The sequence below is a fragment of the Mus caroli genome, unplaced genomic scaffold, assembly GCF_978045245.1.
Source record: "Mus caroli unplaced genomic scaffold, Mus_caroli_1 scaffold_2, whole genome shotgun sequence".
NCBI classification, from domain to species: domain Eukaryota; kingdom Metazoa; phylum Chordata; class Mammalia; order Rodentia; family Muridae; genus Mus; species Mus caroli.
This window is the reverse complement of record NW_028227257.1, coordinates 128,324,459-128,339,606: the sequence shown is the minus strand read 5'-3', so window position 1 is coordinate 128,339,606 and position 15,148 is coordinate 128,324,459. Positions and strand designations below refer to the sequence as shown.

The 15,148-nt window shown below is 42.2% G+C and overlaps 1 protein-coding gene across 5 annotated transcripts in view; it reads right to left on the bottom strand.

Annotated features, from left to right (window-relative positions):
• Positions 1-629: 629 nt before the first annotated feature.
• Positions 630-15,148, bottom strand: part of Cacnb4 (calcium voltage-gated channel auxiliary subunit beta 4) — a 242,311-nt gene continuing 227,792 nt past the window's right edge. For all 5 annotated transcript variants that reach the window (XM_021180332.3, XM_021180341.3, XM_021180355.3 and 2 more), the window contains 2 exons: positions 3,400-3,585; positions 630-1,266 (listed from right to left, as the gene is read on the bottom strand). In XM_021180332.3, the coding sequence (XP_021035991.1) occupies positions 1,006-1,266; positions 3,400-3,585 (447 nt within the window). In that variant the 3' untranslated portion in view covers positions 630-1,005. The remainder of the gene's footprint in view (positions 1,267-3,399; positions 3,586-15,148) is intronic.

Sequence of the window (15,148 nt, the reverse complement as noted above, 5' to 3'; positions counted from 1 at the left end):
GCTGAGCTGCTAAGCCGGTGTCGAGGTGCAGCAGGAAGGACAGCTTCCGATCCAGAGCCAATCACCGCTGTATCCAGGAAGCTCTGGCCACATCTCTGCTAGCTGACTGCAGAGCTCTAGATGTGTGTAGTTGTATGCAGACTGACTACCGAAGAAACAACACCTCGTTCTCCATTCCCCGGAACTGGGCGTGCTTGGGCTTCACTTTACTACTCTCAAATATCCCCTGGATTTTGTCAACTTCAAACTGGCTAACAGTACTGACTGAACAGAAGGCAAAAACACTTTGAATACAACAGCTGTATCAGGAAAAATAAAGATATTAAAATCTGAGGCGATTATATAATTTCTGCATTAAGATTTCTGAGATCTTTTTTGGCACTATCAATATATTTGGTAAGTTTGAAAAGCCATTCTGGCAGCATTAACATATTATTAAAATGTTTATACATTCCAACTTGAAGTGTAAATTTAGCTTCCAGCAAATAAATTCCACAGCTGGGTTTGGTTTCTATTAATATTTTGATTTCTTTATTGGATATTTTCTTTTTCTGATTTTTCAATTGATTTCAACATGCTCTAGTAGACTTTCCAGTCAATTCACCCAAATTCCAACAGGAATTGGTTTATAAATTGGTTCCAACTGGAACTGGTCATTTGGAATTTCCTACACGGGAAATTATTTTATATGTGCCTTGATAAGTACCCTAAATTACAAATTGATGTGTCTAAAATCTATGAAGAAAACAAAAGGTACTGTTATCATGTAAATGTAGCACTTAAAAATACCTATATGATCGGGCATCTAATACCCATCTAGACTCAAGGGCATAATGTACTTCTATTTAATTCTTGCCCCTAGGATCAAATGACAGCAGCCCACCCGCACAGCAGATACTGTGCTGTGCTTGCCAAATTAAGATGACTGGTTAATAGCAGTACTATGGCAAATTGTCAACAGATGATTTTTGTTTGTTTGTTGGTTGTTTGTTTGTTTCGGCAGCCTCAAAGCCTATGTCGGGAGTCATGGCTGCACCCCCCAGGTGATCCTCGGTTCCTATGGGGTTTGTAAGTGTCCTGGTACGAGTCCGGGTAATCTTCTTCCACCAGAGGGTAGTGATCTCGGCTATGCTGGGAGCTGGAAGACAAGCGGTTCCTACTCTTGCGGGCCCTCTCATTGTGGTAATTTTCATCCGAGGTCATTAGGCTTCGTCTTTCAATTGGAGAATTCTCTGTAGAATGGTTGCTGTGTCTCATTCGCTGACTCTAAGAATATCAGACAGTTCACTGGTTAGATAAGGTCAGCTTCATTTAGCTAAACATGCTAACGCGTGTGTGTGCAGTAACAGGGTCTATACAACGAGCTGCTGTCTGACCTAATAAAGCATTTTGATTCACAAATGTTCACCCTTTTTCTTTGGGGTGAAACATACATAGATGCTTTATTACTGTTAGATTATGAATGTAAGCATATGATATTGAATGACTGTACTTTCTGTGGAAACACAACAACTGAACGTGGACTCTTAAATAGAACTTAATCTGTTTAGACATCCTTAATAATTCTCCCCATTGGGAAAAATGAGGATTATTTTATCATTAGGAAACAAAATTTAGAATAAGGTCTATTATTTGATTCCTCTCATGAATTCATAAAAATATTTTTCCTCCAAAAGTCACTCACTATTTACTTCATCTTGTCCTAGATCAATATTCCTTATAGCTTTGAAAAAGTGAATGAAATTACTATCTATACTATGTATTAAATAATGCATTTGTTTCTGTATCTGACACAGAAACAATCTTCAAATACAAGCCAAGTTCTTTAATATTATTTATTAAAATGAACATCTTAAGGTGGTTACTTGATGGCCCAGAATATATTATCTGACTTTTTTTTCTTGCTTGAGGAGCACCTGTCTGTCTGTGTTCCCAGCTTAGATAGGTCACATAGATTATACAGCAGGGACGTGATGCAACCAAGGGCCCAGGTACCTCTTCTCCAAAGTACATCAGCTTCCCACACAAGGAAACTCACTTAGTGGATCACAAGTCATGCCATCAAACACCTTTGGTTACCGGGAGAAGTAGGCCACTGGATAAAGGGCATCAAATGAACTCATCAGGGGAAGCTACTGTATGTGCCTAGTTGTAGGGTTATGTGTTATAAACAAAATACACCATTAAATCTCCCAGCACTACAAAGCTTACTGGGTCATTCACCCGTCCCCTTTATTTCCACCCAGAGTCATCCATAGCCAATGGGAATGTTGCTCTTAGACGGGCGTACCGGAAGGAAAACAAGGCAAGAGATAGTGCTGGTGCATACAGACACACTGAGCATTACCATCGTCCGTTTCCTATATTCATTTCTAGTGTCAGAAGAAATTCATTTATTTGGCAAGTTCTCTGCTTACAAAGGTGCATGCCGTCTGCAGTGGAGTAATGTAGTTATAATAACATTTCAGAGAGTGCCATTTAGCTTAGGGTTAACTCTACAAAATCTTCAATTATGACTATCATTATAACCCATTAAAACAAAGCCAGTCACGTTGCCAAGAGGCTCATTTGACTGTAGGTTCCTCAGCTTGGAGTTTGGATCCACTCCAGCTGCTTGATAAATGGTGAATAATTATTACCGCAGAAAGGCAGGACTCAGTTTGTATCACTGTGCCTCTGGCATCCAACTTCTAGTTCTGCTGGCAACAGCAGAGCAGTAGAAAAGACAAGCTCTGACGTTCTCCGTGCTTATCTCCAAATCCCCTACACTGGCCAGGGGAGGCCCCTAAAAACCCCTGGAAACTTGGGACCTGTCATCATTTCCAAATCTGCTCACGCATTCTGTCTGTACAAGGGGGAGGGCAGGTTCAGCAGCCTTCGGAACAAGAACAGTTAAAGGCAGCCTGGAGGCCTGGCTGCGCTGAAGTGCTGTCCGTGGTGCCGTGCAGTTGAGAGCAAGTTGATTACTATTACTGTGAATAGCTGACTATTAAGTCTAGGAGAGATCTCAGGGCCCTCAGAAATCTAAGTGAAATTCATTATCCCTTCATAGCAGAATTCATCAGAAAGAGAAACTTGGGGACGGGGGTGGGGGGGTGGGGGGTGGGCAGGCTTTCTCAGTGGCAGGTCAAGATCAGTGTAAGGTTTCGTTTTCTACTTTAATTAAAACAAAATCTAAGTTTTATTTATTTTATAAGTATAAACATTTTGCCTGCATGTGTGTCTGTGTACCACTTGTGTGCCTGGCACCCATGGAGGTCAGATCTCCTTGGACTGGAGTTACACATGGTTGTGAGCCACCGTGTGGCTGCTGGGAACTAAGCCATAGTCTTCAGCTTCTTCACAACTGGAGTCGTCATCTTAATGAATTCTCTACTGGATCCTGGAAATAAGTAGTACCTGTAATCCAGAGATTGCTGTGGGATACGGTGAGAGGGCTGTGGAGCCCACGTTCCGCCCCAGTAATGGGGTCATAGGGGTGCTACTGCTCGTGTGGGTGGCACGCCAGTATGCCTCCAGGTACTCTCCCAGATGTTCACAGGCATCCTCAAGTTGATTCTCATCTAATATAACATCAAACATTTCCTGCAGATTATAAGAAAATCCATCATATTTCTACTGTAGGTTTTACTGACAACTCCACTTAAGGCAGAAGTAGCATTCCTCATATGTAGTAGAAACGATTAAATATTCTGATCTTTCCTGATTTAAAGAGAAAAAGATGAGGCCAGGGGGTCATATCTCATGCCTTTGATCCCAGCACTTGGGAAGCAGAGGCAGGTAGATCAAGGTCAGTCTGGTCTACAGAGTGAGTTCCAGGACACCCAGGGCTACACAGAGAAAATCTGTCTTGAAAAACAATAACAACAACAACAACAAAACCCGAGGGGGTATGTGTGCGAACATGAACACGAAAACACACATATTCATATTTTGTCCATTTATTCCTATACAGCTGAATTCTACCAATTTCAAAAATACAAAAGAAACAAGTTAGTGATGATGCCAGAAATAGAGTTCTGAAAATGATTGACACCTCGATCATGCCCTTGGAATAAGTATTGTTCTGGTAACTGTGTTGAAGGTAATAAGACGTACATAATTCCCTTCAGAATGCTCATGAAAAATGGTTTTCTCTGCCCCATGATAAAAACAAAAAGGAAAGTGAGTCTGGGATTGACATTAGAGAGCACACAGCAGTGATGGCTGCTACCATGGGACTGTTTTGTCAAAAGGTAAAGAACAAGAGAGTTTAACTGGGGAAGAAGCCACACAAGAAGCAATCGGTGTCCATGTTTATGTCAGTAGTAAGGACTTTGCTCATTATTTACCTATAAATGAGAAGCAGATTTTGTGCCTCAATATAGTAGAATGGTTCTTGTGTTGTGGCTAGGCAACTAGGAATGAGAAGAGGCTGTACCCAACACATAGACTTTTTGTAGGGAAAGGCAGAAATCCTTGGTCCCTCGGCAAGAGAAAGCCATTCTAGAGGGAAGTGCTAACGTACCCCATAGAGGGTGGTGGTGAGCCTTAACTCTCCCACCACCCTCACCACATCCCCCACTGTTTTTGTGAGCTCATTTTACCTAGGTAAGAACTGCCGGTACTGCCGGTACTTAGCCGAGTGCATAGTTACTGCCACCAGCATTGACCTTGTTGGGTAAAGATTAGTGGCAACAGGAAGACATGGGATTGGCAGTGTCCCAGCTGGCTCGTTCACCCCAGTGCTTAGAACAAAGGATTCCTGAGACTGTCACCATGGTGTAAACTGTCTCATCGCCAGTGTTCACTGCTTATTTTTGGTTTGGTGCCGAGGGTTGAACCCATGAACTCAGGAAAGCTAAACACATACTTGGCCACTGAGCTGTTCTTCCAGCCTATGATTAAATACTCACTGTATCAACCTTTATTGAAAAAAGTTGTGCCTAACAGGGGAAGGAATTTGAAGGCCCTTACAATGGGACAGTGAGAGCTAGTGACTTCAGTTCCCACTGACTCATTTGAGAAGACTCCAACCAGGTCAACTTACAGAGAAAAACGCCCTCCCCCCAAAAGAACATTTACCAATTGCAGGCAACCATGGAGTTGACCTGACCTAGCTGCCTTGACAGGCATGTGTCCTAGATTTTTCAGGTTAGAGTCCATGGTTCCTGAGGCTCCACGTGTCTTCCGGTTCCTGAGAGGTGGATGCACTCCCTCAGGCAGTGAAGCGATCCAGCCATTTTGTGTTTCTCTGTATGTTACCTTAGGAGTCAAGGCAGCATGGAAGCTTGCCAGGACAATTGGCCTTAGATGTTAATCTGGTATACCTGGTAATCATTGTGTCCTGGGAACTACAATTTTATCGATCCTGGCAATTTGTTCATGATGAAGGGATAAGAAGCTTGACTGCTCTCAATAAAATTGTAGCAGCCTCACTCTTACTATAGTTACTATAGTTCTTCCAGCCTGCATCAGGTTTCAGTCCTTATGGCTATATCAGATGACCTTGGCCCAGACCTTACAATCTATAGAATTCCCAGTGCATTTTCTATGCAGATTTCTCTCATCCATACAACATTTACTCAACATTTGCTTTGTTCCAGGCTCTGTGGGTATTCAGTGGCAAAGAAGTCCAACCTCACCCTGTGCTTGAGAGTCATACATATCATATGGTAGGTGAGACCAGCTTTAAAGTATCCAAATCTTTTATAATACTTGTCACGCCAAGACTAACTCAGAACTATACAGAGACTGTTAATGTTTGGTGCTGTGGCTTAAGGTTCTGTAGTTAGAAAGAGGTCTAGAGAGACTGGTTTAACTTCTGAGGAGGGAGGAATGGTAAGTAAGTCAAATAATTCTATATGGAGAGGCAAGAAAATGAGACAAGTAAAGAAGACGTTACACTTCATACCTAGAGTTTTGGTTTACCAGAAACCCTTCACCTTGCGTCCCACCAAGTAAACCAAAGAAGATTCTCTCTCTTGCCACCAAAAACCTCCTCCCCTGGGTAGCAGAGACATCAGCCATCACAAGATGAGACCTGAGACCCGCCCTCAATGCTCTGACAGACACTGAAGACAGTGTTGCTTCAGTGATGAGTTGAGCAAAATAAGATCAACTATAGCCCCAAAGCACCACAGACTGTAAAACAGGCCTGGAAGGGCAGTGGGCAGTGCTCACTGAAGGGCCCCCTCTCAGTTCTACCCAGCTCCATTGTTCCACACATTCTGTGACTTAGAGACCATGAGTAGGACCCTGGTCATCCGATCATTGCTCATATTCGCTGTATGCATTTTGATTGCACAGGTTTGTAGCATTAGCATGGGTTTGTTTATTCCTAATAGGACATTAAAGACCCTTCTTTGTCTGGAAAGATCCCAACAGTAGTGTATGTATTCTCTCTCTCTCTCTCTCTCTCTCTCTCTCTCTCTCTCTCTGTCTCTCCCTCTCTTTCCCCTCTCCCTCTCTTTCCCCCCTGTGTGTGTGTGTGTGTGTGTGTGTGTGTGTGTGTGTGTGTGTGTGTGGCTATGCCTAGAACTCAGGGCTACCCACATAGTAGGTAAGTGCTCTGGCCTTGAGCTATATCCCAACACAAATAGTTTTTGACAAAGGTAAGAATCTAATAGTGGGGCTGGAGAGGTGGCTCAGCGGTTAAGAGCATTGACAGCTCTTCTGGAGCTCCTGAGTTCAAATCCCAACAACCATCCGTAATGAGATTTGACACCCTCTTCTGGTGTGTCTGAAGTCAGCTACAGTGTACTTGCATATAATTAAAAAATAAATCTTTGGGGGAAAAAAAAAGAATCTAATAGTGGAAAAAAAGTCAGTCTCTTCAATAAATATTTGGGACAATTGGATATGCTCATGCAGAAGAATAAAAGTGGGTCCTTTTCTCTCACCACATAAGAAACCCAATTCAAACAGGAACAGGGATATAATGAACCCTTAAGCCTGAATTAAGCCTGAAACCATGAACTTAATATATGAAAACAGGGGAACTACTCTAAGGTGTGTGTGTGTGTGTGTGTGATGATAGTAATCTAAACACACATGTGACAAAAGTCAAAAATAGACAAATGAGTTCACAGCAAGCTAAGAAATGCTGACACAGCAAAACAAGATTAAGAGACAAGATTAGAAGAAAAATGTCTGCAAATGGAAAACTACACACTGACATCCAGAACACAGAAGGAACCCAAACGGATGAACATCACAGATACTTCTTAAAATGAAATATTCAAATGTCCAAGAAGCACAAAATTATAAGAGAAATGCAAATCAAACCACAACAGGCACAATGTGTTGGCTCAAGGCTGTAGTCCCAGCACACACGAAGCTGAGGCAGAAGAATCACACATTTGAGGCCAGCCAGGCAAATCCTAGGCCAGCTTAGGTTACAGAATGAGACCTTGTCTATAAAGAAACAAGTCTGGAGTCACAGCTCTGCCCTAAAGTACTTGCCTAGCATTTCCTAGGCTTGGTTTGATTCTTAACAAACAGCATAACAAAAATAACCACAGTTAAGATAGCCTTTCACTCCAGTTAGAACGGTTATTATCAAAATAGAAGAAATGGTGGGAACTCTTATACACTCTTGGTGAGACTGGACAGAAGTGTAGACCTTATGGAACCAACCCAGGTGCTCTATAATAAATGTATGGGTAAAGAAAATGCAATACAATTACATAATATAGTACTATTCAAGACATGGAAGAAGGGATGGACTAGAGAAGGTGTATTGAGTGAAAAACTGCAGATGCAGCTAAACACTCCTTCTCATTCAGGTACGGAGAGCAGCAAGTCAACCTGTAGAAGGGCTGAATGGAACAGAAGGCAGGAGAAGAGAAAAAAAGGAGTTGGGGGATAGAGACAAATAGGAAGTTTTAAGAACAGGGAAGGGTGGTGGGAGAATGTGGGGTCCCAGGTTGCAGAGGAGTGGGTGGATGTACACAATGCATAGAGTATTGATGAATAGCAGTGAACCCACTTATCTATACAATTAATATTTGATAATTTAAAAGAAAAAATTTCATGTAAAGAGAAAAAAACAGACTGCAAAGTGCGGAGTGAGGTGTATATGGACTTGGCTGGCCCCCATTTCACCATCACTATGGAAACCACAATCAGCACAGTTAAATGCACTGAATTTTAATAAAGTGCTTCCCTTTGCCAGGGGGTAGAATTTGTACACATCAGCACAGGGCTGCTTGCTTAAGCCCGATCAGTTCTGGCAAACTGCTGGGGTTCTTTTGCTTGTTTGGATTTTTTTGGGTTTTTTTTTTGTTGTTGTTTTATTAACTGCTAAATGGTAGCTATATGGTAGAGGATGGTTGGAAACTGTTCCCAGGCTTTCAAAAGCTTAAAGATAGCACATTTAACCTTCTGAATGATCCTGGAGTATATACTTATTTCCGAATGGGAAGAATTTCACAGACTATGTGTCTTGACAATTCTTCTTCTAACTGTTTAGAAAATAACACAGCTGAACAGAACAGTGCAGTGGAATGACACCAGGAGGGGGATTCGTAAATATATATATACAAACTCAAAGAGAAATGCAAAGTGAAGCAACCAAACCGGTTCTGCAAACCAGCCTTGCCGCATTTAAGAATGAACTTAAAAGTCAAGTCTCATCAGCCACTTCCCATGCAATGCAGGAGGTCCTAAGTGTGGAAAGAGACAAAGAGAACCATTTAAATGGCAAAAGTCCCTGGCAGAGAGCAGTTTGCCCCTCCCCTATGAGGCCTGTGGTGACACACATGATGCAAAAGGAGCAGGGCATGGTCCACAGAGCTGGCATGCCGAACACCTCTGGCATCCTAGGATGGAGCCCTTTCTGTAGTTGAGGCATGTTGGACCCATGCAGCCCCTAACAAAAACAAACAGCAAGCGAGCAGGAACAGGCAGGAGACCTGGTGTCTGGATAAGCATTCACAGAGTACAAAAGCACTGGGAGTTCTAGGTTGTAGAAACAGGCCTGCCATACATACATACAGCTGGGAGAAGAGCAAGGCTCAAAAATGATAAGAAAGTGTGAAGGGTTTCGATGTTTCAAAAAGTCCCAAGTACCTCCCCACCTCCCTTGTTAAGCAGTTTCACTTCGGATTATTGTGTGCCTCTGCAGGAGCTGTCTGTGCTAAAACCCAGACAAGGAGCAAACCAAAATGGTCCCTCCAGTTTTTACAAAGCAATCACTAGTGTTCAGGAAGGGAGTAAATATCATTTGTTTGTATTCTTTTGGGAGGGAGAACATACAGAGAATGACTGGTTAGTTTTCCTTAATGACTACAAAATACAAACTACTCAGGTATCCTGTCCACCGTGTTAATGTAGGAAGTCATAACTTAATATTTTTAACACAAAGCTTACAAACCTTAGAAACCAATTATGCTGCTAGCTTTACCTCCCTTTAATTTTAGTTTAACTTTGTTTGTTTGTTTTTTACTTCATGTGTATGAGTGGTTTTGCCTGCATATATGTCTGTGCACCACATGAATATTTGGTGCCCGTGGAGGTCAGAAGAGGGCATTGGATTCCCTGGAACTGGAATTACACAAGGTTCTAAGGTGCCATGTAGGTGCTGGGAGTCCCAAAGTCCACTAAAAGAGCAGTCAGTGCTCTTAACCAATAAGCTGTCATCTCTCCTATTTCTAAAAGGAAGTAGGCAATATTAGATCCTTCCACCTTTATTTCTTTACTATTGTAATATAGAGAGGCCTCTAAGGTGCCACCATTTAAGAAGAATGACCAGCATATGCTATTCAGTAAATTAGCATGGCTGGATGGCTCAACTCTAATATCAGTTACACAACAGGCATCCAGTAAATGTTACCTTCACATCAACATTGCGTTATTTGCATTATCGAAGTCTCTGAGCTCTGGAGTAACTAACTGGAAACCAGAGTCCACATTTAGATATCTGTTGCTGTCTAAGGACCTAGGCTGTCTTGTGGAGATAAAGTGAAGCCAAATAATAGTGGCAGACTCTGGCAGAAGCTCTTTTTTTAAGGCACTAAAGAAAAAAAAAAACCATCAGTTCTTGCCACAGTTGTGGTGCTGACACAAAAGTGAGAATATAGGAACACTGATTTTGAATCTCAATATGTCCCCCACCCCTTCTCTCTATGCTGCCCATTCTGATTCCTCAAAGACTGTAACAATATCGGGCCCTCAGTGGTTTTGTTAAGTTTATGCCAATTCTATGTGTTGTATCATAGCCCTGGAGGAAAGGGACCATTTCCACCATACTACACCCAGGTTGGTTGCTTGAAATTTCTAGAAATGTGTAGGATGAAATTCTATCCTGTGGGGGCCTTTTGTGTGTGTGTGTGAAGAGAAGATGTGGAACAGATTACCCTGTTTTTAAAAAGCAGTATGAAAAACTAAACATCGCGCATCCAGGGTTTCGTACGAATGAATGCAGCATCGGAGAGAATCTGTCAAGCAGACGAGCGAATCTGTACGATTCTCAAGAATTTAAATATTGCTGGAACCGGGCGGTGGAAAATTCCCCTCGGCACTTGCCTGCATGGTAGGATGACTTGGAGTCCATTTAGCAATGGGAAATAAAGTAGATGAGAAGAGACCCATTCTGGTTCTCACAATGTTAGAGGTTTACAAGCAAGCCTCTGCTGAGAAGATGAACTCACCTCTTATAGAAGAAGTGGTCGATGTCATTTTATACAGACAAAAAGCCATTAGCAGCTCAAAGAGCCACCGGGTCAGCGTTTGGTAATACAAGCCAGCCTGTAACTAAGTGGGATTAAAGGATTATATTTCATTTGTCATCCCATTGTCTATCTGCTTTTCTCACCAAGCATTACGCTTCTCTTGTTACCACGCGACTGGGACAAGTGGAGCTTGGCCTTTCCTCCGAAAAGGAAAAGATGCTCATACCCTGAAGAAGGCAATAAAAATCTATAAATACAGTGAAAGAATACATATGTTTCTATAAATTAGCATGGGTGGATGGCTCAACTCTAATACTAATTGCATAACAGGCATCCAGTAAATGTTACCTTCACATCAACATTGCGTGGTTTGCATTATCGAAGTCTCTGAGCTCTGGAGTAGTCACCTCACTAACTGGAAACCAGAGTCCACATTTAGATATCTGTTGCTGTTTAAGGACCTAGGCCATCTTGTGGAGATAAAGTGAAGCAAATAGTGGCAGACTCTGGCAGAAGCTCCTTTTTTAAGGCACTAAAGAAAAAGAATAGTTCTTGCCACTAATTGGTAGCACTCACACAAAGAGGAGAATCTCAACATGTTTCCCCTCCATGTCTCTCTATGCTGCCTATTCTTATTGCTCAAAGACGAACAATATCTGGCAGTGCTGTCCATGTGAAAGGCACTCGGTGGTTTTGCTAAATTTATGTCAATCATATGTGTTATCTCATAACACATAATCTGGCTATCCACACAACAGAGTCTGCAAGGGCTCCTGCATCCCAGGGCCTGGGGGCACTTTCCTGTTTGCCTCTTTACTGGGTGTTAACTTTTTTCTTCCTAGAGCAGACTCTTAAATGACCACAAATTCCTTGGTCCTCTCTGTACTGAGATGGAACAATATGCCCTCTCTCCTTGGATCTGGGAGGCCTCTGTGGTCACTGGGATCAGCTAAATGCTGGGATGCTGGGATGGAACCTAAGATGGACCCTGAGGAGACTATGGTATTTGATCACATAAAAGGCCATAGCCCCGCAGAAAAGGGCTCATGACAAAGACCCTGAACCAAGTGGAAAGGAAGAACAGGTTGAGTCTCTTCTACTTAACCCCTGCTGAGAGATCAGTCAGCTATCAGCTGATTGCTACCCACCAGCCTGTTTGAAATCTCTACTTTTAAGACTATTTATTTTGCAGTAATAGATGACAAAGTTTGTCCTAGAAGAAGAGTGGCAATTTCTTTCAGCTGCACCGGTCCTGCCTCTGGCTTCTACAATGTTTGAATGGAGTTCAGTCATTCCCATGTTTTATATGCATGTTCATTGCTACTCAAAGGCAAAGTTGAAGAGTTTTCGAAAGAATACCACTCAGCTCAACAAACCTTAATTATTTACTCTCTGGCCCTTTATTAAAAAGTTTATTGACTCTTCTCTTAGCAAAATACTTGCCAATGAAGCCCAGTGTTCTTTCTTGTGGAGAATATGCAGTGTGCTGCCTAGCATATGTCAACTTGACACAACTAGAGTCATTTGGGGAGAGAGGGAGTCTCAATTGAGAAAATGCCTCCCAAACTTTTCTAGATTGATGATGGATGAGGAAGGGCCCATCTCTGTGGGCAGTGCTACCCCTGGGTTAGTGGTCTTGGGTGCTCTAAGAAGCAGGCCGAGAAGACCTCAAGGAACAATCCATTGAGCAGAGTTCTTCAGAGTGCTTCTGCTTTAGTTCATTCTCCCAGGTTTTTGACCTGAGTTCCTGTACGGACTTCCATAAGTCATGGACTACAAGCTTTAATAAACCCTTTCCTTTCCAAGTTGTTTGTAGTCATAGTGTTTATCATAGCAGCAGAAATTCTAATATATGTAGTAATTAACCTACTGCTATTTGCCATCTAGAGTATTGATTCTCAACCTTCCTAATGCTGTGACCCTTTAATATAGTTCCTCATATTATAGTGACCCCAACCATAAAATTATATTGTTGCTATTTTATAATAGTAATTTTGCTACTGTTATCAATTATAATGTAAATATCTGATATGCAGGATTTTTGACATATAACTCCCAATGGGATCATGACCCACAGGCTGAGAACCACTGATCTGGAGTCTTCCTGGATTAAGACACTATCATTCCCCAAGACATCTAGCCTTTGGCAGGCCAGTTCACCGCTTCTTGTTCTCAGTTCCCTCACTTGTAAAATGAGAAGATTGGAACAGAACTGTATTTCCCGTTAAGTGTTCCATGAAACATTAAACCCACAGGCTTTTCTGTGGAAAAAGACCTGCAAACACATTACTGAGATGCACAAGATATCCTCTATCCTGCTGGAGGTACAGAGAGCACGTTTAGAAGTCTCTGGACTTCTAAACAGAGAAACCTGATGGCCAGTGTTTACATTAGCATTTCCTTAAACATCTTTTTAAGAAAAAAATAAAAGTGTTCCTTTCCCCATATCATCTGAGATCATGCAATAGTCTGTACCTGATAGTCCCTGGACCCAGACTCATCCTTCTAGCTACAGAAAGTTAATTTTTTTCCATTAGTGGCTTTTTGTGAGGTCCCTTTTCAGAGCCTGTGATATCACTGCAGTGTGAGACCCTGCTCCTGGAGTCTGCTGACTCAGCAGACTGGGGACATAGAAGCCAAGTAAGCAAGCTGCAGACCGTTTCAAAGGAACTAAAATGTCCCAGTGATCGCCAGGCTCTGGGAGACAGTGATGATGATGTCTTGAAGTAAAGGGATAAATGCAGACACATTTTTAAATTGCTTCTAGCTTTTGTGATCTGAACATTTCTTCACGTGGGCCAAAATAGAACGCATGACTCTTTCCCAGAAGGACGAATGCTATGCACACACTATCACACACTTAGAAAATGTTAGGTATGTGGTTACCTTAAGTACTCTGACTGTTGAAAATGCTAGGCTTTCTGACCAATTATTCAGAACAAGAATGTGTCTGTCTTGCTAACAGAATGGTAGAGGAGGGAAGTCCTTCCAATACCCTGACAAGTGGAGATTACAGACCTGGAGACAAACCCACTATGTGGCTTACATGTGCGTATGTGAATGCATCTAATTTTGGTCCCCTCTATCTCAGAGGCGGCCCATTGTGCAGATGCACCATGGTAAAGGACTTGTAACTACCCTGGCCTGAGGGAAGACATTCTACTTGTGCACTTCTCTTGGGCTATCAGACTACTGAAGCAACAAACTCCAAGGGATTAGAATTTACTCAGGAACCCTTTGGTGGTGCATAGGAAGGCTGAAGCCATGGCGTCTGAGGAAGAAGAGGTTTCCCACAGATGACAGCTTGTAGGGCAGAGGGAGATGTGATGTGTTAATGATGAGCTGGACCACACCAGGACCAGAAATTCTTGTCCCTTATTAAAGCCAAAGCTTCATGCCAGCATCCTGAAGGAGGACTTCATGGAGAACTGCTGGATCGCTTTGTTCTTCTCCCCAGAGTGGTCACATTGATTTCCCTCTGCTTAGTTGGCACAGTGAAGATAGGTGGTGGGACCTTGCTTGTTTAGGGCGACTGAAGGCAAGGATTTCACTCTAAAAACTTCAGTAATGCCCTCAGCACCTCAAAAACCTGGATTGTAGCAAGTCATACATTATTTTCTCTATAGACACTTTAACTGAGTGTTAATAAACTGACATAAGAAGAAAAGATATTTTCTCCAATAAATCTCTTGTAACTCCATTTCTGTTTTTTAGTGACTGCTTCCTAGAATGTCAAACTCACTATAACTACGATTCTAAGATTGTCCTAAATAGCAGAATGAATAGCACAGTTCCTGACTTTTAGTACCTATAAAGATTATTTTGCTAAAATAATACTGAAGAAATAATCTTCAGTAAAGATTATTTTTCTACAACTGTGAAACATGATAGGGCCAGGGCTTAGGTGACGCATTCTTGTATAGTTTCTCAGCGTTTTAACCAAACATTCCACTCTGTAAGTGACATCTTTAGTATAGGCTGTGTGGCACTAAACATAGATCCCTGGGTTTATCTGCAGGGTGGGTAACCTGATAACTGTATTGTGTGAGGAAGGTAGGTGGTGGTGGAGAAGAAGAAACTGGTTGGAAGCCAGACCCACTTCTAATCTTAATCTGCTTTGTGATCTCAACAGACTCATCAATCAACTCTGGCTTAAGTTACTTTGATGATAAGTGGGACTTTGTTCAGAGTGAGGATGACAAAGAGTGGAAAGCATCCAGTGAGCTGCCCGGCCCGTGTTAAACATCTAATGAAAGGATGTATTGTTGTTCTTGCTTTTCTTGTCTGTACACCCTTTCATTCGTTCTTCACTCCTTCACCACACATTTATTATGAGCCCACTATGATGGGGAAGTGTGGTCCAACCTTGAACCTGAGAGGAACATCCTCACAGAGTCTAACAGATCAGGCGTGGCACAGCATGGAGCATACCTGGGAAATGGCATGTTTCCTCCTGGACAAGGCTCCTGGACAGCATGTATTGTGTGCCAGGCACT